General features: G+C 45.2%; 1 protein-coding gene across 7 annotated transcripts in view; it reads left to right on the plus strand.

The window, feature by feature from the left end:
* The window catches only part of POU2F1 (POU class 2 homeobox 1), a 231,567-nt gene that overhangs the window by 167,428 nt on the left and 36,608 nt on the right, over window positions 1-27,531 (plus strand). For all 7 annotated transcript variants that reach the window (XM_039521085.1, XM_039521086.1, XM_039521081.1 and 4 more), the window contains 2 exons: window positions 19,554-19,648; window positions 22,464-22,637. In XM_039521085.1, the coding sequence (XP_039377019.1) occupies window positions 19,554-19,648; window positions 22,464-22,637 (269 nt within the window). The remainder of the gene's footprint in view (window positions 1-19,553; window positions 19,649-22,463; window positions 22,638-27,531) is intronic.

A 27,531-nucleotide genomic window follows, 5' to 3' on the forward strand; every position in this document is an offset into this window, starting at 1 on the left:
TGATATCCAAAAGATGAGTTAGTTTCCTTACCAGAGACTCTAACAAGACCCCCAAATTGTGAATTCATGACAACTGATTGAAAGATCCTCAGTCAAAGGGACAGGTATAATCTTTTCCCATACTCTTTGGTTGCTTCCCCCATTCTACCATTATTTCTTTAGTCTTATCCAGACAGCTTCAACCAGCTTGCTCTCTCTCATTCTCCGTCTCTACCAGAAACAAAGAAATACTTGATCACATCTTTTGGGTTGGATAAAATGAATATAGAAGGCTTAGGTGTACTCAGTATGCTCAAAACATTCAGTTCATGCCTCCTCACTAACTCATCTATCATATGCACATAAGAACAAGATGAGGGAGAGAGTGGCATTGTGTTGAACCCTGCAGTAAAATGTCCTTGAAGCAGAAGATATATTGCCCAAAACCAGCCTTGTCTACACTACAAAGATTTGTCAATGCAAGTTGTTGCCTGATTTTAGGAGGTTAATATTATTATTTGGGATGATATGGATTATAGGCTCACCAGTTAATCTGATCAGAAGATAGTATAGTTCTTGTCCCAGAATTAGGCTACACAGGGTTGGGAAGGACCCATGGGATGTATGACAAGGACATGTATGACAAATATAGACTTAAAGACTTCTATTAAGGTAAATGGAATAGTAATCAAATGGTAAAATCAAGTTACAAAGGCAATAATATTGTTGTAGAAGTACATGTGGTGATATGTACAATAAAGCTTTTGATTAATATGCTCGCACCCTTGATAACGTGGTGGGAGGTGCGGAACTTAGGTGACGCTGAAGAGCTAAAGAAGCTAACTTAGAGTTGTACTTAATTGTAAGTTTAAGTTAATTAGTTAAGAACTAACAGTCTAATAGACTAGTAAGCAAAGAACTAAGACTGAAGAAGCTTTGAAGCTCAGAAGCTTAGAAAACTGAAGCCTCCTTCAGTTGGTATAGTGGGTCTTATAGACCTTAAGCACTTGAGCCCTCTTTCTGTGTCCATACTTAGTTGCCTCACCCACAAAATGTTAGGGTACACTTACTCCGTAGGCTGGTACATTTGTATGTATTGATGACATATACATACATATTAATGACATTGGCTCATTCTCACATGTTATTTCTGTCCTAATAGGTTATTCTGGTTATTTCCTTGTGTACCTGTTAAGTTTAAAGAGGGTATGAACTTAGGAAGCCCCCTATGCTACCCTGCTTCAACGCATCCTATATCTATCTGTGTTAAATGTTAGCTATATATGGACCTTATGGTTTAGCTCATCACCACCTATTTAAGTGAAAGGTCCCAATCATATGTACACTAACTTTGCCTTAGCTTAACATATAGGATGTGGCCTGTAGGTTCCTTGCATTACAGCCAAAACATACTCTAATATAAACCTATTATAATAAAATGAATAATCAAACCCATAAAAAACCTATAAGAAAAGATATATAGGCAAGCAAGCAGGCCAGCCCTATAAGGCTACATATGCGAACAATCAAAAACCTGTATAATTACATCGCTTGTCTATTTTCACACAATGCTTTTCTGTCAGCAGAGTGCGTCCAGGGTTGGTGCTCTAGCATTGACAGAGAGAGCAGTGCACTGTGGATAGCTATCCCACTGTGCTACTTGCCACCTTCTATAGCTAAGGGTTGTGGGAAGGCAGAATAGATTGCAGTGCATCATGGGTGCTGGTTTAACATCCTATGATGCAGTTTTTTCCATCCCATCATTCCACGGGCTTCTGACTGCATTTCGGGGCATTTTTCAATGATCCCAGTTTACTGTGCGCCCACCGTCTCTGTGTGGACGGATGAATCCTGCGCCGCTGTCTATTGTTGTGGTCAGTGTTATGAACACATCATGGCTAGTTATGTAGTATATTATGAGCACCCAATCTGAACAGGAAGCAGAGGTGCCTGATCTTCTGTGTGCCATGGAAAAAAACAACACCAGATTACTTTTGGCATTCACGGAGCAGCTGAACACGGTGGAACATTGCTTTTGGGCTCACAAAACAAGCACTGAGTTGTGGGATCACATCATTATACAGGTCTGGGATGATCAATAACTGCGGAACTTTTGGATACGGAAAGCCACCTTCCTGGAACTGTGTTCGGAGCTTGCTCCAACTGCAGCACAAGGATACCAAAATGAGAGCTGCCCTCTTGGAGAAGGGCATGGCGATCGCTGCATGGAATTTGGCAATTCCATACTGCTACCAGTTGGTCATCAGCTTGAAGTCAGGAAGTCCACTGTTGGGGCTGCATTAACACAAGTGTGCAGAGCCATTAATCATATTCTGCTATGAAGAACTGTGACTCTAGCAATGTGCGTGAAATAGTGGGTGGCTTTGTGGCAATGGGATTCCCTAACTGCGACGGGGCGATAGATGGCACACATATCTCAATTTTGGCCCCGTGCCATCTTGCAATGGAGTACATCAATAGAAAGAGGTACTTCTCTATGGTATTGCACATGCATGTGGATCACTGTGGCCATTACACTGACATCAGAGCAGGATAGTCAGTGACGGTTCATGACGAATGCATCTTCAGGAATACCATACAGAAAGCTGCAAGTAGGGACTTCCTTTTGACCAGAAGATTCCAACTGGGGATGTTGAAATGTCCATCCTTGTAGACCCAGTGTACCCCTTACTCCCATGACTCATGAAGCCTTACACGGGAAACCTCGACAGGAGTGCTTCAACCATAGGCTGAGGAGGTACAGAATAATCAAAGAATGTTCCTTTGGCAGATTAAAAGCACACTGGCACTGCCTTTATCACAGATTAGACCTAAATGAGGAAAATATTACCATGGTCATAGCAGCCGGTTGCATGCTCCATAATATTTGTGAGGCTAAGTGTAAAGAGTTTCAATTGGGGTGGAGTGTGGATCATCTGGTAGCTGATTTTTAGCAGCCAGAACGAGGGCTATTAGAGGGGCACAACAGGGAGTTATTTGAATCAGGAAGGCTTTGAGACACCATTTTCACAATGAGCTCCAGTAATATGTCTCTCTGTACAGCACTCTGCCATGCTTTAATTGCTGCCTTGTATGAAAATTTTGATGATTCCTGACCATGATTTGTACTCAGCAAATAATCAAATTGCCACTGTGTATTCATTCCATTAGCATCCACTGTGTGTAGGAGACAAATAAAGGTTGGTTATCTTTCAGAGAGTATGTTTTTATTAAATACCAATTAACACACACACAAGGCTTGGTGGAAAGGGAGATAACAATGAAGGGCAGTGTCTGCTCTTATAGCTGTGTGTCAGTCCAGCTATCATTTTGGAAGCTGTCCAAAGGGGTGAAGTGAACGGGATACCAAGACTGGCCAGGAAGTTGCAAGCAATGCATAGGAGGAGTTTGGGGAGGGCATGGAAAGCAGTTCTTTTATCTGCTGCAGGGGGTACTGAGCACAGCCTGCAGCATGATTAGGGACTTCAACATTTCCATTTGCCTCTCCATCACTTTTATCATTCTCTCCTGGCCCATTAAAATTTGCTCCTGGCTTTCCTTTCTCTCCTGCCTGTCTATTTTATAATTTTCTTCTAAAATCTCTCTCTCTCTCTCTCCCCACACCCTGTGTTCTTGGTTTTCAGCCTTTGAGGATTGGAGCACCTCTCAAAACATGTCCTCCTTGGTCGCCTCCTTATCTGGCGGAGGCACTCTGCCAGTGTTTAGGGGATTCTCTTGAAAGCCACATCTGCAGAAGCACAATAAACAATAAACAGAAGCATGATTGTTAGTGTGCACACAGTATCGAATCATAGTAAAATGCACCTTTTTTAAAAATACAAGTCAGTTTCTCACTATCCCTTGGCAAGCACACAGCTCGGCGAACACCCTAAACATGGTGAGTTAGGCCTGGGGAGTGCTCAAGATGGGGCAGAAGATCTCAGATTTTTTTAAGGGGATCACTGCAGGCAACTAAGGACAATGTTGTAAATTCTGCCACCATTTTCCACTGGTGAGGGTCATGGAAGCTGATATCTCACTCCTAAGGGTAAGCAAGGATGCAAGTGTGTGTCTCCTGCATGTGTGCGGCTTCAGACCAGGTCCCTATACTGCTCACCTGTGTCCTGGTTTGATCCTTGCACAAGTGATTGCCAATTGGCACTGGAAAGTTTCCTGCTACGGGGAAAGGAACAAAGCAGCTCTGCCAAAGAACCTTCAACAGAGGATTGGCACATGCCTCCAGAAAGTTTCCTAGAGATCTTTCTGGAGGATTCTTGTGAAATCTTGGTGTGCATTAACATGCTGTTACACTGCACTGCTTAGCTACACCGGGGAATGTGAAGTACACTCAAACACAGCTAGTCTTTACATTTCTATCCCATCATCCACGTCTAGAATATACAAAGCAAAGGACAGCTCTACCTCGTTAACTGTGCAACTCAAAAAGATCACTTACCACAGCTCTCCTCTCCTGAATCTTATGCACCAGAGACGACTGCTGGGACTGACTAGACCCCTCTGGAGTGGAAAAGAGGTCCTGACTTGCCACACCACCAAATGACCCTGACGTGCTCCACATCATCCTCCAACTCGACCTCCTTGTCCACAACTTCGTCCTTGGGGTTGAGTCCGCTGTCTCCAGCCCGACCAAAGTATCCACTGGGCTCTTGGCAATGTAGGTGAAGTCGCCACTGAGGATGGTGTCCAGCTCCTTATAGAAGTGGCAGATCTTCAGTGCAGCACCAGAGTGATGGTTTGACTACCTTGCCTTCTGGTATGCCTGCCTCAGCTCCTTTATCTTCACATGGCACTGATGTGTGTCCCATTCATAGCCCTTATTCAACATGCCATGAGAAATCTGACTGTAGGTTTTGAAGATCCTATGCTTGGAGCTGAGCTGGGACTTGACTTAACAGCCTTCTCTCCCCACAGTGCTAGCAGATCCAAGAACTCAGGTGTGCTTGAAGCAGGTGAGTGTTTGCTGCATGGAACTGCCATGTTCACCTGGGAAGATGCAATGTGAGCTGTCCACACTGAGCAAACAAGAAGTAGCATTTCAAAAATTCACAGGCCTTAAAAGGGGGAGAGGTAGAAGCCTATGTACCTGGGTGCAGGGCAGCGAAGTTTGAACTGCTGATCAAAGTGGTCAGGATGGGCATTATGAGACAACTCCTGGAGGCCATTTGCAGTGACATAGCCAAGCGCAGTGTCTACACTGACACTTTGTATATACAACTTTTGCCACAAAAAGCTCTGTCTCTTGTCGAGGTTGTGTTTTGTTTAGTTTTTTTGTCAGCAAAGCAGGAGAGTTTTGCCGGTGAAAGCATTGTAGTGTGTACATCACCACAGCTTTGTCAATAAAAGCTGACTTTTGTCAACAAAACTCTGTAGTGTAGACCAGGCCTAATCCCCAAGATTTCTTTTGAGAGAAAATAACATAATCACCAAAAGACAAGTACAATCTACTTCCACAATCACCAGATGAGTAAAAGCCTCATGATTATGATGGAGTGAATAATTAATTTGTTTTATTGTTGTTTGGGGACTGAACCAAAAATCTGAGGGCATAGGGAAAAAACTACTACCTTGGTTTGTTTCTAAACCAAAACTGATTTATTTATTTTAGTAGTTCTTCGAGTGATTGCTCATATGCATTCCAGTTAGGTGTGCGCGCGCCGCGTGCACATTCGTCGGAAGATTTTTTTACCCTAGCAACACTCGGTGGGTCGGCTGGGTGCCCCCGGGAGTGGCGCCACTATAGTGCCGAATATATACCCCTGCCGACCCATCCGCTCCTCAGTTCCTTCTTACCGCCTGTGTCGGTCGTTGGAACAGTGGAGCGCGGCTTAGCTGACCTCCACTTCCCTAGCTACTCGTAGTTTCTCTCGTTAATTATTGCATATATAGTTCAGATTTATATAGTTGTAGTTAACTTTATTCATTTGTAGTATAGTTAGTGTATATAGTTCACAGGGGTTCAGGGATTATCCCCTTCCCTGCACCCGGTGCCGGGTACTATGCCCAGTTCACAGGGTTTCAAACCGTGCTCGGCTGGCCACAAGCCGATGCCAACAAGAGATCCTCTCCTAAGTGCCTTGAGGAATCTCACCTAATAGATAAGTGCCGCATTTGTAAGGCCTTTACGCCAATAACAATAGGGGAGCAAGACTTTCGTCTCAAGCAGCTCCTGAGGGAGGCAGCTTTTACTCCTCCGCTCTCGGCACCGAGCGCTGGTCAGTCTTCAAGAAGCGCTCCCTCGGCACCGGATCGCCGGTACCGCCAAGGCCTCTCGGCACCGGCCGTCGCCAGCACCAACGTCCGCTTGGCACGGATCCCTCTTCTGGAGGATGAAGAGGCACAAGACTCCTGCTGCGTCCAAGCCGCCTGCTCCACAGCCTGAGCGCTATACTAAGTCGGACCGCCCGGCACCGATACCTGCTGTGGCACCAACAATATCGGCACCATCGATTCCGGCCACGCAAGAGCCGTCGAGTCCGGTGCCGGAAAGCTCCCCGGTGCGAACTGTGGTTGAGCTCACTATTCCCTCCACACCGGAGACATTTCCACGTCGAGGGAGTTGATTGCAATGACAGCGCCTGCGCTGCCTCAATCCCCGGCACTGCTGGTGCAGGTTATATAGTCGATCGGCAAGCCTGCCTTGATCAGACCACCCTGCGTCGGCACTGCAGAGCGGAACCGTTCACGATCGCGGTCCTGCAGATGTTCTCAGTCCCGTCGCCAATCCAAGTGCCGATGCCGCTCGCAGTCCCGGCGCCGTTCTCCATTTCGGTACCGGTCGTACTCGCGGCACCGATCAGCGTCCCGTTCGCCGGCCGGGTACATTCGGCGCCGATCCAGCTCCAGGCACTGGACTCCCATTGCCACTCCCGACGTCGAGCCACGAGATCTCGGTCTACCTCCCGGCACCGCTCCGGTCGCAGGTCCCGTTCTCGCTCCCGGTACCAGTATGGCTCCCGGTACCGATCCCCGGTGCCGTATCGAGCGACATCAGCTAGAGAGGGAGACTCTGCCCAGGGCTTTTTAGCTCCTCCATGGCCATCCAGACATGCATCAGTGTCGTCCTGCGCAGGCAGTTTATACGCGCAGGACTGTGATTCGGATGTGCACACCAGAGTCTTCCAGGTGCCCCAGGCCCAGGACCCTGACCCCATCAGTGGTCACCCTGTACATCTTGGGCGTGCCATCAGGCCAAAGGCCTACCTGTGATCCCATCTCGCTCTGTTCTGTCAGAGCACCGGGTGCCAGAGGCGACAGTTAGCCGCCCCCCCTCCGACCGGTATGGAGGAAGCCCCGGTACAGCCACCAGACTCCCACATCCCACCGGATCAGGAGGTCGTCCAGGAGCGCAAGCCCACATTGGACCCGCTTGTCCCTGGCCTTTCTTCTTCCTCCTCCCCAGATGAGGCGGTGGCAGGAGCGTACTCCTCGGGCCCTCCTCTAATCGACTTGGGGGCCCATCAGGACCTCCTGAGACGGGTGGCACTCAATATAAATCTCCAAGTGGAGGAAGTCTCGGAGATACGGGATCCAGTCGTAGACATTCTGTCGGCTGACGCCCCCACTAGAGTGGCCCTACCGTTCATTCCGACTATCAATGCCAATGCGGATACCATCTGGCAGTCTCAAGCTACTATCCTGCCCGCGGGCAGGGGAGTCGAACTCATGTACATGGTATCCTCCAGGGGCTACGGGTACCTATATGTACATCTTCCCCCCTGCTCCCTTGTCGTCCAGTCTGTCAATGAGACGGAACACCATGGTCAGCTGGCACCAGCCCCTAAATCGAAGGAGGCTAGGCGAATGGACTTCCTGGGCCGTAAGATGTACTCGGCAGGGGCCCTGCAACTTCGCATAGCAAAACAGCAAGCCCTGCTTAGCCACTACTATGGGCAGCGGTGGGCAAATTTACAGAGTCGGTTCCTCAGAACTCCCGTCAAGAGTTTGCTGCCCTCCTGGAAAAAGGGAAGAAGGTGGCGAGAGCTTCCCTCCAGGCCTCGTTGGATGTAGCTGACTCCGCAGCCACGACTCTGGCCTCGGGTGTTGCCACGAGGTGCATTTCATGGCTCCAGTTATCGAGCCTTCCCTCGCATGCCGCACACTATACAGGACTTGCCCTTCAATGGCAAAGACCTGTTCTCCAAAAAAAAAAACAAAAAAAAAAACACAAACCTGACCCTAGACTGCAAAGCCTAAAGGACAGCAAGGTCACTATGCGCTCCCTCTCGGCACGCACACGCCGATGACTCAGCGCCGACCTTTCCACCCCCAGCCTCACCGCCCTTACCCTGCGCCTAGACAAAAACAGGACTTTGCCAGCAGGCGTCGCTGAGGCAGTCGTAGGCATCAGTCAGGACCCCAAAGGGGCCAGAATCAGGGTCCTTCTAACCACCAATGGGGCAAAAGCCTATCCATCCCCGTCCCTCTTAGGGACCCCTCTCACGAGCAATTCCTCTTGCAAGAGGGGCGTATGCTCTTCACCATCGGAGCTAAAGAGGCGGTACCAAAGGACGAAAGGGACAAAGGGTTCTACTCCCACTAATTCCTAATCCCCAAGGCGAAGGGAGGTCTCAGACCTATCCTAGACCTGCGGGAACTCAACAAGTTCATGATACACCTGAAGTTCCGCATGGTATCCATGGGGACCGTCATCCCATCCTTGGATCCCGGAGACTGGTATGCCGCCCTCGATATGAAGGGCGCGTATTTTCACGTCGCCATTTATCCTCCACACAGATGGCACCTCCGGTTCGTGGCCAACCGTCATCATTTCCAGTTTACGGTCCTCCCGGTTGGCCTCTATACAGCCCCAAGTGTATTCAAAGTGCATGGCTGTAGTCGCCGCCTCTCTCCACCACCGTCGGATACACGTTCTCCGTATCTAAACGATTGGTTCATTCGAGGGACCACCGGGGCACAAGTTACCAGTCATGTGGGCGTTGACAAGGACCTATTCCTGCATCTAGGCCTGATGATCCATATACAGAAATCCATTCTGATTCCCACACAGGGAATATAATTCATTGGGGCCATCCTGGACTCCAGTCTCGCCAGAGCCTGCTTACCTCAGCCTCGGTTTCACGCGATGGTAACAATTATACAAGGTCTACGGACCTTTCCGACAACTTTGGCTCGCACTTGCCTAGGTTTCCTGGGTCACATGGCTGCCTGCACGTTCGTAACCAAACATGCCAGGCTTCGCCTCCGTCCACGTCAATTATGGCTCACTTCTGTGTACCACCCGGGCAGTGACAGCATAGTCATGGTCGCCTCGATCCCCCCGAGCGTCCTAGGCTCCCCCGACTGGGGGTCGACGCCCTCCCTGGTGTGTGCAGGGATGCTGTTCCATCCACCTCACCCCTCGGTGTCCCTCATGACGGACGCCCCATCTCTCGGCTGGGGGGCTCACCTAGGTCAGTTTCGCACTCAAGGCCTTCGGTCAGCTCAAGGCTGGCCTTGCACACCAATGTCCGGGAGCTGACAGCAGTCTGCCTTGTGTACCAGGCGTTTCAGCAGCACCTGCAAGGCCGTTGTGTCTCGGTGTTCACAGACAACACAACGGCCATGTGTTACATAAACAAGCACGGAGGAGCACGGTCCTCCCCCCTTTGCAGGGAGCTATCCAACTCCAGGACTTCTGCACAGCCCAATCGATAGACCTGGTAGCATCCTTTCTCCACAGCAGATCCTTCCTGTCTCTCAAGTGGTCGATTCCTCCGGACGTTATCCATTCCATTTTCCAGAAGTGGGTCTTTACCCGCATAGACCTCTTCGCTCTCGCGAGAACAGAAAGAGAGAAGTTCTGCTCATTCCAAGGCCTCTCCCCGGGCTCGATCTTGGAGGCTTTTCTGATGCCATGGACGAGCTGTCTGCTGTATGCTTTTCCACAGTTCCCGCTGGTTCACAGGGTCCTGCTAAAACTCCGCAGGGACAGAGCGCACCTGATCATGATCGCTCCAGCGTGACCCAGGCAGCACTGGTACACCATGTTGCTAGACCTGTCGATAGCCAACCCAATTCCCCTGCCTCTTTGCCCAGACCTCATAACGCAGGATCACGGCAAACTTCACCACCCAGACCTGCAATCCCTGCACCTCACAGCATGGCTGCTGCGTGGCTAAACCGATCCGAGTTACATTGTTCTGCCTCGGTTCTACAGGATTCTCCTGGGTGGTAGGAAACCTTCCGCTCCGTTAACGTATCTGGCCAAGTGGAAGCGTTTCTCCTGCTGCTACGAAACGCACAATGTTTCTCTCACTGAGGCTCCGATCCATTCCATCTTGGACTACCTCTGGTCTCTCAAACAGCAGCGCCTGGCGCGGTCATCATTAAGGGTACACTTGGCAGCCATCTCTACCTTCCACCCAGGGGAGAGTGGCCGCACCATATTCTCTCACCCTGTGGTTTCTAGGTTCCTCAAGGGCTTGGAGCGTTTACACCCCCAAGTTCGCCGCCCTGCCAAAACCTGGGTCTTCAACCTGGTTCTAACCAGTCTTATGACTGCCCCATTCGAGCCACTGACAACATGCTCGCTGATATACCTGTCCTGAAAGACAGTTTTTCCTTGTAGCCTTTGCATCGGCCAGACGAGTCTCCGAGCTTCAGGCTCTCACGGTGGACCCACGGCATACTGTGTTTCTCAAGGGCACGGTGCAGTTGTGACCACGTCCGGCCTTCCTCCCCAAGGTGCTGTCGACCTTTCATATCAACCAGGATATCTTCCTTCCGGTCTTCTTTCCGAAGCTAAACTCATCGCGAGGGGAGCACATTTGCCCTCCCTAGACGTCCGTAGGGCGCTCGCATTCTATCTCGAGCGAACAAAGCCCTTTCGTAACACCCCAACTCGTTGTACTGGCAGACCGGACAAAGGGCCTACCTGTCTCCTTCCAGAGGATTTCATCTTGGGTGACGTCATGCATCCGCACCTCCTGTGACTTGGCCCATGTTCTATCGAGCCACCTTACTGCATATTCCACCAGGGCTCAGGCTTCTTCTGCTGCCTTCCTGGCTCACTTACCCTTCCAGGGGATATGTCGTGCAACTACCTGATCCTCGGTCCACACCTTTGCCTCATTGGTTCAACAGTCCAGAGATGATGCAGCCTTTGGCTCAGCAGTTTTGCATTCTGCAACATCTCACTCCGACCCCACCGCCTACGTAAGGCTTGGGAATCGCCTAACTGGAATGCATATGAGCAATCACTCGAAGAAGAAAAGACGGTTACTCACCGTTGTAACTGTTGTTCTTCGAGATGTGTTGCTCATATCCATTCCAGACCCGCCTTCCTTCCCCACTGTCGGAGTAGCCAGCAAGAAGGAACTGAGGAGCGGATGGGTCGGCAGGGGTATATATTCGGCGCTATAACGGCGCCACTCCAGGGGGCACCCAGCCGACCCACCGAGTGTTGCTAGGGTAAAAAAAATCTTCTGATGAACGTGCACGCGGCGCGCGCACACACCTAACTGGAATGCATATGAGCAACACATCTTGAAGAACAACAGTTACAACGGTGAGTAACAGTCTTTTTTTTCTTGCTGAAATTGAAAAAATAAAAAATGTTTTGGTTTGAACAAAACATTTAATTTAACCCAAAATTAATTTTTTTCAGTGGGTCATTTCAGGTTGGTTTTTGGTGTGTTTTTCCTTAGCTTTGTTTTTAAATTAGCTACATTTTGAAACAAAACATTAAGAATTTGTCACTGAAACTTTTGCCAAATAGAACCTGAATTTGTGATTAGTTTTGGTGCTCTGAAAAATTCATTTTTCAGCAAATTATATATTCACAAAATTTTTTTTGCCAACTCTACTCATGATCAGTGGTGTTAAAGGCAGTTGAGAGATCTGATGACATCAGCATGGACAGCTAATTTTTATCCATCATCAGTATATCAGCAGGTGGCATCACCAGACCAGTCTGAGCCTTTCATCTTTAGGTCACTAGTTGGAATTCATTGCAGGTCAGTAAAATTGAGAAGTCCATTACTGTCAGCTGGCTGAGTGATTTATTTATTGCAACTGGAGTTTCAGTCAAATTTTTAGACAGATGTCCACATCATAGAAACCACGACATAAGTAGAGCTATGGACAGTCTCAGCAAAGGAACGATGGATTAATTGTGCCCTCTTGCTCTCAGTGGTACTTGAGGGGCAGGGTTGAAGCACATTGACTAGGTGTTTGGGGAAGTTTGGATCACTGCTGCTTATGCTGAACCTCTTCTACGCATAAGCAGAGGGCTTTATTCTCCATGAATATCAACCCTCAACATTTCATCACCAGTATATATTTATTTAATTAGTTTTAAATTAACAAATTAAATGTTCTCCAATTACATTTTCATTTTTAAAAAGTTTTCTTTCCCACTTGGGGATTCCCCCCATCCCCCAAAAGGTCTGGGATTATTTCCAGGGTTCAAAAACTGTTTCCTGCCCTTGCTCCTTTATAGTGAGCGACAAACATCAGTGGTACTTCTGCTGTCTGGGTGAGGTTCATATTTCTGCGAAGTGCAGCATCCGCCGCTCTTTTCCTCCCAGAGTTCATGAGGGTCAGGAACTGAGACTCAAAACATCTCATGGAGAAGGCAATGAGGCCCCAGTGAGATCTGGGCCGGAGACTGTCCCATCACTGTCACCAGGCTGGTAGTGCACTGCTGAGCATGAGCTCAGGAACAGAGGATAAGACTGTTACACCCAAGAAGAAGCAACGGTCACGTTCACAGACATAAGGACAAGGCATCTTCGTCTAAAACTGCTCCAAAAGAGAGAGGATCGCTCCCCGACCCTATCAGAATCAGGAGAGCATATGAGCACTAAGACCTTAGTCGTGAGTAAATCCTCTCAACAGGAGCAGGAGGCACTCAGAGGTATGAATCCAGTGATTCTGATGTCAGCTCCAATGATGAAGGCTTGGGATAAACAGCTCCTGGTGTTCCCATCTATTTCTAGTGCCAATGTGATACTAGTAGCAACCCTGACCTGGAGGGAGCCAACTGCCACAGTGACCAGGGAAGCTCCAGTTCTGACCGCTCCACCAATGGACTCTTCTCATATCTCATGATGATCAGAGACCTGCATCCCCCCAGAGGACATATTGGTCTTTTCTGTCTGCATTCAACCCTCCGATTGAGACATTCCAGGACATTAATACACCAAAAGAAAGGAATTTCCCAATGAGGCAGTCATTCTCCTATCCCACCTCCCAGTCTTGAGGCGCAACCAACAGTGCCATCAGTTCTGCCAGCTATAAGGGATCAGGCTTTCTCTTTAAATGAGTCTGAGGCCCCTGCAGGAGTGTCTTCAGCATCAGACAGAGGTGGTATGAGACAGGAGCCCCAGAAGATCAGGGTTCCAACCTCCAACGAAATATACTTGGCCAAGAGAGAGGTGGTACCCTATGCCAAGAGGTCAATCTCCACTAGTTAATCCATTCTAGTGACACCTAGGATTCATGCAGGAGTTCTATTTGCCATCGCCTGGACATCCACAGCCAACCCCACTGGAATATTTGGAAGGGGAAGGTGAGTCAAGTCCAACAGTTCTGGGAGCAGTCTCATCATCTTCACTGAATGAGGTGGTTATTCAGTCTTCTCTGTCCCTTCCAGATGACTTGAAACAGTATCAAGAGCTCATGGATAGGGTGGCTGCAGAACTACAGATTCAGCTTGAGGAAGTCCAGGAGCCTCACCACAGTTTATTAGACATGCTGCAGTCTTCCAGTCCCAGTTGAGTGGCCCTCCCTATCAGTGACGCCATCATGATGTTATGCTTATACAAAGTACACGAGATCTTTTATAGGGGAGAAGGCAACACGCCACATTTATTGAGAATACAGCAGTTAGCATATGCTTTTCAGTCTCTCTGTCTCACACACACACACTCTCTCTCTCTCTCTCTCTCTCTCTCTCTCTCACCAGTCGATGTTTAAAGTTACCAGTCCAGAGTCTGGATCAATCTAGTGGCCAGCCAGATTGGGAGCCGGGCTCTGTCGGTCGCAATCCGATGCTCCTGGAGTTGTGGCAAGACGAACCCAAAGCCCCATGGCAAAACACCCTGTTCTTATAGTCCTTTTTCTCTGTTGAAGTTTGTGAATTTTGCTGTGTCAGTTTGACTGGTTACTCCTTAATTGGTGTTATCCTCTGATGTAAACATTCCAAAGCACCCCCAAGAGGGTTATCCTGTCCTGGTTTTGATTTAATCAATTGTCTTGTCTTTAGGGGTGCTAGTCTCCACCTCAGGGTCATCAATCTGCCTTCCCTCAGTCATGGATGCGCATTGATGGTTCTCTGGCGTCAATAAGTCTCGTTAAGTCTCTTCACTCCTCCTCCCTTGACCACCTGGCTCCAACAATGGCCTTCACACCTTATCTTTTCCTGATGCATACACCCTTATTCACACAAACAGTCTTTTACAGAGACCTTCAAAGGTATACAAACAGCAATGTTTTATATTGAGCAAGAAAGGCATTGTAAATTAAACTTTACTAAATTTGTGGTCAAAACAGTTCACATTGTGGCCTGGGCCTTCAGTATTCTTCCAATCTAATTAACATAGACAAAATACAAGGTCCTGTCTTTTACTTGCTAAACCTTTAAACAAAGAAATGACCAGAGGGCCTAGTTTGTTATGCATATAGGAAACAAGACGCCATCTTTTATGATACAACTTATTCTAAAACAAAGGGTGACCATAATCAGTCATAAGGACTGTTCTGGTCTGTTCCTGCCTTAATGTCAGTACAGACACTGACAGTCTGTCAGATGCGTTTCTACCAGTGCCCCAAAGAGTCATTCCTTTCTGCTATTCAAAAAGGGTGGCTGGCAGGATGAACTCAAGACATACATTAATACATTTAATACATACTGCATTATGACCTTTAATACAAATGTAAAATCCTACCCCTACAATGGACCTGGTAAAGAGGGTTTGGCGCACACCTGCTTCTTGTGCTCCCACCCCTAAGAGGGTTGAGAAGCACTACATTGTTCCATCCAAGGGGAGAGCATTTTTGTTCTCACCCATTGCCTAATTCTTTGGTGTAAGCAGCTACAGAGTGGTCCAAACAACACACCAAAAGACTGCTCCTGCTGATAGGTGAGACAAGCAGCTCAGCCTTCTAGGGAGAATGGTCTTCTCTGCCACCTCTCTTGAATTCAGATCTCAAATTATTAGGCATTCTTGGCCAAATATGATTTTACTAATTATAAGAAGGTTTTGGAATTCAAGGACAAGCTCCTTTAGGAGGATAGACCCTGCTTCCAGGCCTTAGTGGATGAGGGGAGATTGGTAGCCAAAATTTCTCTCCAAGACATGGTGGATGTGGCAGATACTATATCTAGGGGATGTCTGCAGACATGCTTATAAAGAGTGACTTGTGGTTACAATCCTCAGGTTTCCCTAGAGAGATGCAGAGTACCATCCAAGATCTGCCCTTCAATACACCAACCTAATCCATGACAAAATGAATGAGTCTATCCACTCCCTCAGAGACTTGAGGACAGCACTTCATTCATTGGGCATTTATACCCCTGCCTCTAAGAGAAAACACCATAGATTGGGGCATAGGATAAGAGCACCACCTCAGCAGTTTTACCACCAGCATCCTCAGGCCACCATGCAAGAGACAGTGCTTGTAGACCCAGGAACCCAGCCTCTGCAACATCCACCACCATATTATACGCTAAACCCTGAGCAAAGAGTTTCTTTCAATGGGACTGTTGAGACCCACATTTCTTCATGGATTCTGCTTCATTCCCCTTCTCTGATATTTGGAAGTCACTTTATCCAATTTGCCAAAAACTGGAGGGCCTTAACTAAAGACAAATGTGTATTAGATTATTCATGGCAGGTATCTGATCAAGTTTCTGGTACCTCTTACCACAAACTCCCCTCGCAGTTTCTTTTCAGGGACCACTCTCACAATGAGATTCTTCAACAGCAGGTAAATTCCCTTCTCCTAAGAGGTGCCCTAGGAAGGGTTCTACCTCAACATCAAAGAAAGGGATTCTGTTCCCATTACTTCATCCCTAATAAGAATGGGGGATGGAGGCCAGTTCTCGATATGAGACAGCTGAACAGGTTCATTCAAAAACTAAAATTTCACATGATATCCTTGGCATCAATAATTTTCTTGTTGGAGAACACACGGATCGCTGCTCTTGATATGAAAGATGCATATTTTCTCACAAACATCAAGCCAGCCCTCTGGAGGTTTCTCTTCGATCAAGAGCTTTACCAATTCAGAGTCCTCTTTATTGGTCTAGCAAGGGTCTTTACAACATTTTTTTCAGTAGTGTCAGCTTCGATGAGAAGAGAGGGATTTATAGTCTTCCTTTACCTCAACAACTGGCTTCTGATGGGCAGTTCTTACAAGACAGTCCAGTGAGCAACCAGTGTTCTGCTCAGTCTTCTGCCTTCCCGGGATATCTGTCAATCATGAAAAATCCCCATTGACCGCCATGAGGTTCATACATTTTATAGGGTGAAGTTGAATTTGACTACAGAAAAGAGCGTATCTACCACTTGAGAGGTTTCATGCCATTAGCACACTCATGAATCAGGTCACTGTCAGACCTGGGACGTCAGTCAGAACTTGCCTTTCACTCCATGGCCTCATGCACACATGACATCATTCATCACGCTTTATCTTAGCTGCCTACAAGCCTGGCTTCTCTCTGTGTACTCACCAGAGAAGTTCAAAATAAACAGCAAAGTGACAGTTCTGCCCAAAGTTTGACTCTCATCCAGAGAACAAAACTGGAGAAGATTTATCTGGAATTGATGTATCAGCCATCATGTAACCTTGTCAGCAGCATATTTATCAGAGGTGCAAAACTCCTTAGACTGCCTAAGCAGGCATTTTTCTGTAAATCAGGAATGGGCGATACATAATTTGGTTCTCGATGATGCCTTCTCCCAATAGGGCACACTAGCCTGGGACCTTTTTGCCTTGTGGGAAAACAGGTAACTTCCTTGGCATTGCTCCATAGCTTCCCTGAGCAAAGGCTCAATGGGAGATGTCCTGTTGATGTCATGGTAGGGTTGCCTGGGGTATGCCTTCCCTCCCATCCCATTGATACCACAGGTTCTATGGAAGATCAACCGGGGCAGACCTTGAGTCAGCCTGATTGCACCCAACTGGCCGAGGCAGTTTTTATTACGGATCTGTTGAAGCTCTCAGTTCATGTTGCTGGACCTTCTAACACAGCACAAGGGGAGGTTCAAGCACGTCAATCCAGGACCGCTGCAATTCAAGGCCTGATATTTGAATGGGTATCAGAAATAGAGCACTCACATTCTAAAAGGGTGCAACACATCCTTAACCAAAGCAGAAAAGTCTCTACAAGGAGCTGTTATTCAGCAAAATGGAAATGTTTTTCCACTTGGGCTCACCAATGCAGCTGTCTCCAGAATCCACCAGGATCCCTATCATCTTAGAGCAGGGGTCGGCAACCTTTCAGAAGTTATGTGCCAAGTCTTCATTTATTCACTCTAATTTAAGGTTTCGCATGCCAGTAATACATTTTAACGTTTTTAGAAGGTCTCTTTCTATAAGTCTATAATATATAACTAAACTGTTGTTGTATGTAAAGTAAATAAGGTTTTTAAAATGTTTAAGAAGTTTAATTTAAAATTAAATTAAAATGCAGAGCCCCCTGGGCTGGTGGCCAGGACCCGGGCAGTGGGAGTGCCACTGAAAATCAACTCACGTGCCGCCTTCAGCATGCGTGCCATAGATTGCATACCCCTGTCTTAGAGTATCTACTTACCCTTAAATCTTTGGGTCTCACACTCAGTTCTCTGCAAGTGTATTTAGCAGCGATCAGCACTTTCCATCCTCCTGTGGATTACGGAACAATATTCACTCACGCTGTCACATTTAGATTTCTGAAGAGAATTCTCAGATCCTTTACACTATTTGTGAAGTTCACATCTCAGTGGGACCTCAATTTTATATTATCATTGTTCGCTAAACCCCCATTTGAGCCTCCAGCCATATGGTCTATGGCCCATCTGTCCATGAAGGTGGCCTTTCTAATAGCCACAGTGTCAGCCAGAAGAATCAGTGAGCTGGGAGCGCTCATGGTGTCATATACTACATTCTATAAAGAAAAGATGTCATTACAACTCCGCCCTAGATTCATTCCTAAAGTAGTTTCCGAGTTTCATGTGAGTCAGGTAACCCACTTATAGGTATTTTTCCCATATGTCTCAGATGAAGAGAGACTGACAGATTCTAGATGTGTGAAGGGCTCGAACTTCTATCTGCAATGAACAAAAGATGTTAGAAGACATTTGTTTCCATAGCAGAGTGATCAAGGGGTATAGCTGTATTGGCACAGAGACTTTCAAAATGGATATCAGCTAGTTGTTACCAACTAGCTCATATCTCCCCCTCTCACACACACACACAAGGGACTCATTCCATTAGAGGGCAAGCTACTTAGACTGCATAGCTGAGAGACTTACCTCTCTTAGAGATGTATAGGGCAGCTACTTGGAACTCTGCATACCATCACAAGATATTACATTCTGTTCCAGTTGTCAACTGTGTATATAGCTGTGGGGACAGCAGTGCTACAGTCAGCCATCACTTCGGTGTCCTCGTACGCACCCCCTGTTGACTGTTGCTTGTTAATCTCCCACATGTGGAATACACATAGGGATCTTAACTTGAAGAAGAAATGGAGGTTACTTATCTGTAATTGTGGACATTCTTTGAAGTATGTGGTCCCTATCTGTATTCCAGTACACACCCTCCATCCCCTCTGCTGTGGATTGTTTGAACAGTGGTAAGGTTGGGAAACTGGAGAGGCATTGGCCCACGCAATCTTTTATGTCCTTGGTTCGGTGCATGAGGAGAGCTATGGTGCATGTGTGGGCCCATGGACACTATTTGCAAAATATTCTGAGCTCAGGCTCATGGCCCACACGTCTCAAAGAACCTCCAGTTACAGGTAAGTAACCTCCGTTTTTGTGCTGCAACCTAAAGAATGTTCAGTACCTTATCTAACATTTGAGATAGACTGACTCTTTAGAAAGGAGTAATTATTTCTCTGTTTTGTATTTGCAAGTGATTGGATATGTTTCTTCTGTGTGTTATACTACTTGTCTGCTAAAGCCATTTCATTCTTCATTCATTCTAAAGGGATGTTCCAAGAGCTGAAATATATTGTGCAGAGTGTAACATTTAATCACTTTCATCAGTGGCTTCAGTTTATTTTTACTTGGCTCTTCAACCCTCAGCTATCTACTAACCGTCAAGTACCAAATCAGAAAGGGAAGGCCAAGTGACACCTCCAAGGCATTAAGCTGATAGTACTGTCATTAGATGAAACACTTCCTACATATAATATAAGCGCAGCCCCAGTCAGCACTTATTGTGTCTGCATCACAGCTAAAGTAATGCTGAATTTCCCTATGCTTTAGAGGAATGCAGGGGAATTGTGGACTGAGAATTAAAGACATTGGAGATGTCAGCCTCTCATTTATCTTTAAATAAATTTTTCATTTCAGTCTGCTTCTAAAGTTTCTGAAACTGTTTGCCAAACCACCTCTTTTCAGGTCTCCTGCAAGCGCAGAATCTCTTAACGCAACTACCTCAGCAAAGCCAAGCCAACCTCCTGCAGTCTCAGCCAAGCATCACCCTCACCTCACAGGTCAGTTTTCCTCCTGCAGCTTTTCAGCAGTTCTTTGAGGGACTCAAACTAATGTGCAAGAGGGGCACATACATGTTTGTTGCAAGAATGGACGTTAAGCTACTTAGTCTTCTAACTTTTCTAGATGACTACAATCCAACAGAAGTGCCAGCTGCAGTGATAGTTATCTGCATATTAAGGCTGCATAATAGTTTCCCTTCAGATTTCCCTGTTTTCATTCACTCATAATTTACCAAAACTTTTACTCTTTGGACTGAAATTTTCCATGCTTGGCTTTTTCCTAAAGGTGGAAGTTTTTAGTAGTTTGAACAAAAATGGTTGAGTCAATTTTGAGTACAAGTAGAGTGGTGGAACAATACCCTTTTCCCATTATATTAAACATTTTTGCAACCTTGTTTTTAATAGATTTAAAACCTAAAGGGCTGTACATTGATATCTGGCATGGAAATAGCCCTCATTGAGTAAAAGTGCCTTTAATTGTTCTAGTGAAAAGTATTTTTGATTTGACTAAATTATAAGACTGAAGACTTCATGTTATATAGTTAGAATAATTTTTGTGTATACTTTACACAGCTAAAAGAGGCTATACTATTCAGGAGTGTGCAGTTAATTTAGCTGCTTACTTAGCAGATGTGTGGGGTTTAAGACAACATGTCCATAGGAACATTAGCATCAATTCCTCCACTTCTTTATAAGCTTCTCAGAGTTCCTAAAACTTACAGGAAAAGGGTTGAGGGCTTCCTTAAAGTGTGCAAGAGAGGGTTTCTCTCCTGGAAGTTTTCCAAAGATCTGGGGGCAAAGTGGTCTATTTTCTAGCCAAAGAGTTCTATATTGTTGCCAATGTTTTGCAAGTCAGCAGAAGAGTAAAGCTAATTTTTAGCTGTTTTTCCATTATTTATTTCTTTAAAATAAAATTAAATTCTTTTAAGAGACTATTAAAGTTCTATGGTTAAGCTTTCAAAACTCTGGAAAAGTAATGTTAAAGTGTCTGCAGCTTTAACTCTGCTTGCTTGTGTTGGTGCATTACAATAGTCTCTAATTATATGATCACATATTATTTCTGAAATAACAGAATAACTATCACATAATGTTTTTCTTTGAACGCAAGTAGTATTTTGTAGCACATACTATTGTGTCTGTTAACAGTCTGTGAAAGTCCCATATATGAAAAGTACATAGTACCAGTACTTGTATTGCTTACTACATTTTCTATATGCAATGAAGAATAGTGGAAATTATCTATTCTAGCTCACAGCTTGGGGAGCTTCACATGTCCCTAACAAAGATTTGCTCTAATATGTAACATAGGGGAAAAAAGAACTTCAATAAAAATTGAAGTCAGATATGTTTGTATAGTCCAATATAGCTTATGTAAGTTTAAAATACTGAAAAAAAATTAGTGTGCAACATATGTATCTACAGTTCTTGAAAAGATTGTATATTATTTGAGCAATAATACGTGATCGTGTACTTAAAGATAGTGGGCTAAATGCTGCCCCCTCTCCCCCCCCAACCACCTGCTCTGCATTGCAGAATATCACTAGCACTAACCAAAGTAAAAAGCCACTTTAGTGAGCCAGTTGGAGGTTCAGCTTTGTAGGAGATATGGCTGTAGCACTGAGGTGCTATGGAATGGTCATTTGGGGGCTATTACCAACCAGCGCAATTTAGAGCGATCTTGAAGCTTCTCTGTGTTGCATTGGGAGCATAAACAGCGTCAGAATTGGGTCGAGGGCATAAACTGGCACAAAACCATCTTTGCCCAAGCCCCTCAGCTGCACTGAACAGAATTTGGCCAAAGAAGAGGATTCAGCTCTGCATTTTAACAATGCATACACCCAAGGAGGTGGAGTAAAGCACTCAAAGCTCAGGAAATTCTAACATTCAGATTGTGTGCAAAACCTTAACTGTGCAACCCCAATGTTCTCTTAATATATTTTGATTGTGTGAAACCTAGCCTGAGTGTGGTTTCCATAGCACACAGACATATCTCAGACTCTTACTGATACCCTGTATTCCTACTTTTATATTGGGAAATTATCTTTATAGGCTAATTGGCAGGAATAGCAAACTTTTCAGTAGTTTCCTAGGAAACTATCTGGTTATACTGGGAAAATCAGAGACCTAAAAGAAATTCCTTTCTGCGAGTTGTTTTATTTATTTTTTTTGAAGAGGAATTATTGCCATATAATGTCACCATTATAAATACTCTTCTTGTGAGCAGTCTCAGCAGAGGTGCCAAGGGAACAAACTTCTCCCCTTCCCAAAGCAGTCCCTCCAGGTCAAGGTTGTGTCACATTCACAAGGGGAAATGTTAGAGATATTTGTGCTGCTGCTGCTGCCTCTGCTGAGATTGTTCTGAGGAAAAATAGAGAACTTGAGTCTGTAGAGCTGTCAACTTGATACTGCACCCACAGTAAATTGAATTTTAAAATAATTAAAGGAGATGAATGCCAAACTCTTCAAAAATATTGAAATATATTACGAGTAATGTTGAACTGTTCTTGGAGCAGGTAGAAGGCATTGGTAAACCGGTACAATGTATCTTTTGTTTTTCCTTGGCTGGTTTTGACTGAGTCCTTCTTGAAAGACTGTGTACTAATACAGTACAGTGCATTGTGACGGCCTTTATTTGAGCAGTGTCAATACATTTGAGAGCGCTTTGGGATTTATTAGAAATGGTAGATATATTCGTATCCAACCTGTCTCCTGTGGGAATCTGGACTCCCGAGTGAGATTTATTTCCACTATTTTGTGTCTAAAAAAAATCTTTTCATTTTTTTGTTTTTCTCTTCCTGTCTCCTGCCTTCAACAGCCAGCAACCCCTACACGCACAATAGCAGCAACCCCCATTCAGCCACTTCCACAGAGCCAATCAACACCAAAGCGAATTGACACTCCCAGCTTGGAGGAGCCCAGTGACCTTGAGGAGCTTGAGCAGTTTGCCAAGACTTTCAAACAAAGACGGATCAAACTTGGATTCACTCAGGTAAAATTGAGTAACCCTATACCTCCCAATATAGGGTTAAATCAGTTTTCAGATCTGGAGGGAGGGGACAATAGCACCCCCTCTTAAGCAGAGCCTTCTTAAATAGAATTAAGTTCTTGTCTTTCCCTTCTGTATGAGGGTTCTAAGAAAGAACAGAAAAGGCCATACACATCTTACTTGCTCCCTTGTTGGTTTTAAAAGGTAGCCATTTTCCCAGCAGGTGCATGCATTTACCAGCTCAGGCTGTCATTGAATGTGCACTGTTCAGCCTAGAAGATTTAAAAAGAATAGGTCAAAACACTTTAAAAGCTGCTCTCAGAAATGCAACCTCTAAAGTCATATAGCACACTGCACCGTTCTAAGTGTTTAAAGATTGTGCCAAAACTGATGAAGCTGCTTTATATGTTGAAGGGTTTTATCATTTGAACTCATTTTCCTATTAAATATTAGTGATTCTGTATTTGCGGATCCTTGCAAGCCTTAAACCTCAAATAAGAACTCAAATGGCAGAGGAGAAATCTTAAAAGATGACTCAGAAACAAGTTTTGAAAAGATAAGTTGAATAAGAAAATAATAAACTTAAAGAAAGTATATGAGGTTTGATCACCACTCTGGAATAGTGTTCACATTGAATACTCTGAAGACAAGCTTATCAATCATTTTCCTTTCACCAGGTTTATATGTAAATAATTGATGATAAGGAAGGAACTGTTTTAGGGTTAGAGCAAGGAAGTAGGTGCCCGGACTCCTGAGTTCTAAAAAACCCACCTTAAAAAACAAAACCCATTTTTGCCATTAAGTATTTAGCAGTGTTTAAGTGAGGATAGTGAAGCAAAATTAAGGGAAAGCAACATCCACCCGATAGGGCTCATCAGAGCAAAGGTTCACTTGTCTGCTTACCTAAAGCCCAATGGTGAAATCCATTTAGGTTGGTGGAGTCAGAGCACAAGAACCCATCAGGGTGAGGCTGAAGAAAATAATTTTGAATATATTGAATATCTTTGGATGAAAGGTGCTACTAGTAGTGCAAAGTATGATTATATATTCTATTTTCTTGTTGCTAAGTGACACTGTGCTTGGATTCAGGAGTTGCTTCTTGAAAATATCAAAATTAAATGTTTTTTCCTTAAAAATTAAAATCCTCTGTCCCTATCAAGAAGTCTGGTAGCATGCTGTTACACATTAGCATGTTTTGCTAGAGGAAGGAGCAAACAAAAATCAGAAGTCTGAATTCAAAGCCAGCCAATCCAATTTTTTGTGAATTCAGAATAAGTGAACCCACTTTAGCTGAAAGCATGTGTCCAAGATCAGATTTATTTTTCTGACAACATTCTAAATGCCTGAAAAATCAGGGTTCATAATACAAGTTCCTGCCAGAATCTTCATTACCGCACAAGAACAGCTTGTTCTTAATAAGATGAAGAGTGTTTTGTTGGCACACTTCAGTCTCTCCCTCATGAGGTGAAGGAGTTACCCAGATATTATTGTGATAAGCATGGTATAAGCACCTGTACTGAATAGAATAGCTTCTCTTGCTAGACCGAGGATTTCTAGTTTGTGCTCATCACAATTGTGACAATTAGCCGCCTTGCTGTGTCATTGTGAAATGATTATGCAGCAGAAACCAAGATTTTTAAGTTAAGGGTTAACTCTCCTTACTGACGCTGTCCTGAATTTGTACTGTGGAGGAAAAAGCAGACAATAACTCAAGGATTCTAGATCAGCCCTGGCTTTTGAGCTTAGTATCACAATTCCAGTATAATACAAAGGCAGCTCTTTGTATTAAATTTCCCTTTGTTTAAAAAAAACAAAAAAAAACAACCTGTTCTAAATGGCATAGTATTTACTTGATTGATCTGTTCTTATTCTTTGAGTAAATATGTACATAATGTAGTTAGTTTTAATGATAACTATTACCTAATTACATAATTGTGTAGTAATTAAGGATCTTATTACTAAGGTTTCCTATAGTCATATAATTAGATTGCATGCCAAAGGATAACAGAAAAATGCATTGCCAGTGACATAGTAGGTTATTTTCAAACTCATTGGATTTACTTTTGTTCTTTTCAAAAATAATTACAAGGATCTAGTTTGCATTGTACACTAATTGCCTATTACATTCCATTTTGGGGGTAATATAATAAACTGGTTTTGACTTGCGATAGTTCTGTATCATTTTAAAGTAAGTGCCCAAAACAGATTAATTTAGGGGTTTTATATAATTTAATTTCTTTTTAAAATAGCTGCACGTTTGATGCATTTAAATCCAAGCCAAGTATTCCATCTGAGATAGCTGCTAATCCTCGAAATACAGACATTACCTACATTCACACTGGCTAGTTTAGATGTATTCCTACTATGGAAACTTATGATTTGACGTGTTATAATATCTTGTGATGTAATACAAACAGATTGGAATATTCTCTCTTGTCACCGCTCTTCTGGCACGAATGACACTATTGTAATGAAGTGTAACTGCTCATATTGTGCTCCATATTTGTTTTCATTGGTCTGTAAGAGGATTCAGTCATTCTGTGAAGTGGATCAAACTTGTTTATTGCAAAGTATCTTTTTCCTCTACTTCAGTAGTGGGTGACTCTTTGCTAATTCCCATACAGTAATGCCTTCACCATCTTTGGGGAAAATTGTTCACAAAGAAATGAATAACTACTACTTCAAGTAGCATCACTATGGGTGCTCCCTGGGATGTGTATTTACACATGCACTTGTTACTGGAGATTGTCTGTGCCCTAGATAACCCTCTGCTCCAATATGAGGATATTTGGGGGAGCAGAGTCACCATCACTGTAGGTCCTTCTCAACTGCCTGCAGCTTGAGAGAATGTTGTAGAGTCTGTTAGCTTGCCAAGCTGCTTGCTATTTCTCTTGCTTATTTTTTTTTTACTCTGTTAGTAGTTTATTTTATTTATTTTTCTGTTATTTTGCACAGTTTGTATTTGGGGGAGTGCGCCTTCCATTCTCGTTTGTTTTTTCTTAGGCCTCAATTCGTGGTCTTGAGTAACAGGTTATGCCCATGATCCTGAGCTTCAAGCCCTGCCACACATGCCATAGGTTTTTTTCCCTGCAGAAAGAGATGCTTCTGCCTCCGCTGCCTGGGAGAGACTCTCATCCCCTCCAAATGTATCTGCTCAGGATTTAAAAGTAGACCTAAAAATTGAGGGACGACAGGCTAAAACTCTTGTTGGAATGTTGCCTGGGACCTGTAGGGTCTGAGTCAGATCAGATTGCCTTTCCTCCTGTGCGCGCTCCACACACACACACGCACGCCCGCCCCTGGAGTAAACAAACATCTTGGGGACCCCTCAGAACTGCTCAAATAATAAAAAAACAAGAGTCTGTTCCCCAAAATGGGGTCAAAGAAGGAAAAAATCACCCTGTTGATCCAGCTCTCAGGAGACCTTTCATCCAAACAAGGGTTCTTCTGAGGCCTCATCTCCTCTAGTACCAAGACCCTGGTACTGGCAAGGAAAACCACACCACGTACTGAGAAGCCATGTTGTAAACACCAGAGTTGGCACTGGACCCAGCACCTCTGAAACACAATGACTTTAAAGTTAAGCTGAAATCTTCATTGGTACTACCTTCCAGAGCCAGCAGAGAAGAGTGCACAGATAACACTTCAGTACCATTTCCAGTGCCACTCTATGTACTAACTCCTGAGGGTCCTTACTTGGAGTCTCTGGTACCGTCCAGGCTCCTTTTACACAAGGATCTTTGGATCCTAGAAGAACCTGAGTCGTCATTGCTCAGAGTTACTAAAAGAGACACTCTGCTGGTACCAACTTACCTCCTGGAATTGACCTACCCTACAGTCCTGCTATCTATAATGGTGACTTATCCTCAGTATTGACGTGGTCACTGGTTCCACACAAACCCATGGAGCATACTGAGAAGAGTTTCTGGCTGGTACAGACATATTCTCAAGTACCGTCTCACCAACCAGCCAAGATTCTACTTCTGGTACTGATGCAGTTACCAGATCCTCTCTGGTCTGCAGTGCCCACTTGATCCCTGGTACCAGCCACAGGTGCCTATACCGGGGTTGTGGGGGACTCCAGAGGGACTATCGCCCCCATACTTTTAAAAGTGGAAAGGCCATGCCTACCCATTCTTTAACATGGGCAGGCATGGAGTGGCGGTGGCAGGGGGCTGCGCTTCACAGCAGGAGAGCTGATAAGGTGATCCCCAGTCTCTTCCTGGTGGGGGGCTGAGGTGGGCTTTAGCCTCCACCACCACCATGGGCCCCCCTCTCTCTCCTCCTCCCCCTGAGGTCCCACCCCCCTGGCCAGACCATAAGCCAGAGCCATACCATGGTAAAGGCCATCCAGAGAACCCAAGCTGCTGTGGGGAGCCCTGGGCCCTCCTTGTGCCTTGGGCGGTGCACCCCAGCTCCCCGCCGAGGGAAAATGGAGGGTCCAGGGCTCCCCACAGCAGTACTGGCTCCCGGGGCAGTTCTTACCATGTCCCAGCTCTGGCTTTCGGCTTGGCTGGGGGTGGGGCCTCAAGGGGAGGAGGAGCAGCAGAGGACAGGGCTCCAGGAGAAGAGGAAGAATGGGGGCGGGGCCACTGTCCCAACAGCAGTGGGGCCCTCAACTTCTACGTAGGTTCCGGCATCCCTGGTACCAGCACCACTTGCCCTTCTGATGGACACAGGGATGACATCTCATCTGATTTTGAGGTGGCCATACAATGCTCCTCTACTTTTCTGGTCCAGCCTGTAAGAAGTGAGTAACAGCATCCCAAATACACCCAATTTAGGCTTAATTAATTTTCGTCTTTATTTATAAATTATGTAACAATAATTCTGACAGTTTCTCAACATATATTTATGCCAGACAACAAACAGATAAGACAGAACAGGTAGGGACCCA

This window comes from Mauremys reevesii, linkage group 1 (genome assembly GCF_016161935.1).
Source record: "Mauremys reevesii isolate NIE-2019 linkage group 1, ASM1616193v1, whole genome shotgun sequence".
Lineage (NCBI taxonomy): Eukaryota > Metazoa > Chordata > Testudines > Geoemydidae > Mauremys > Mauremys reevesii.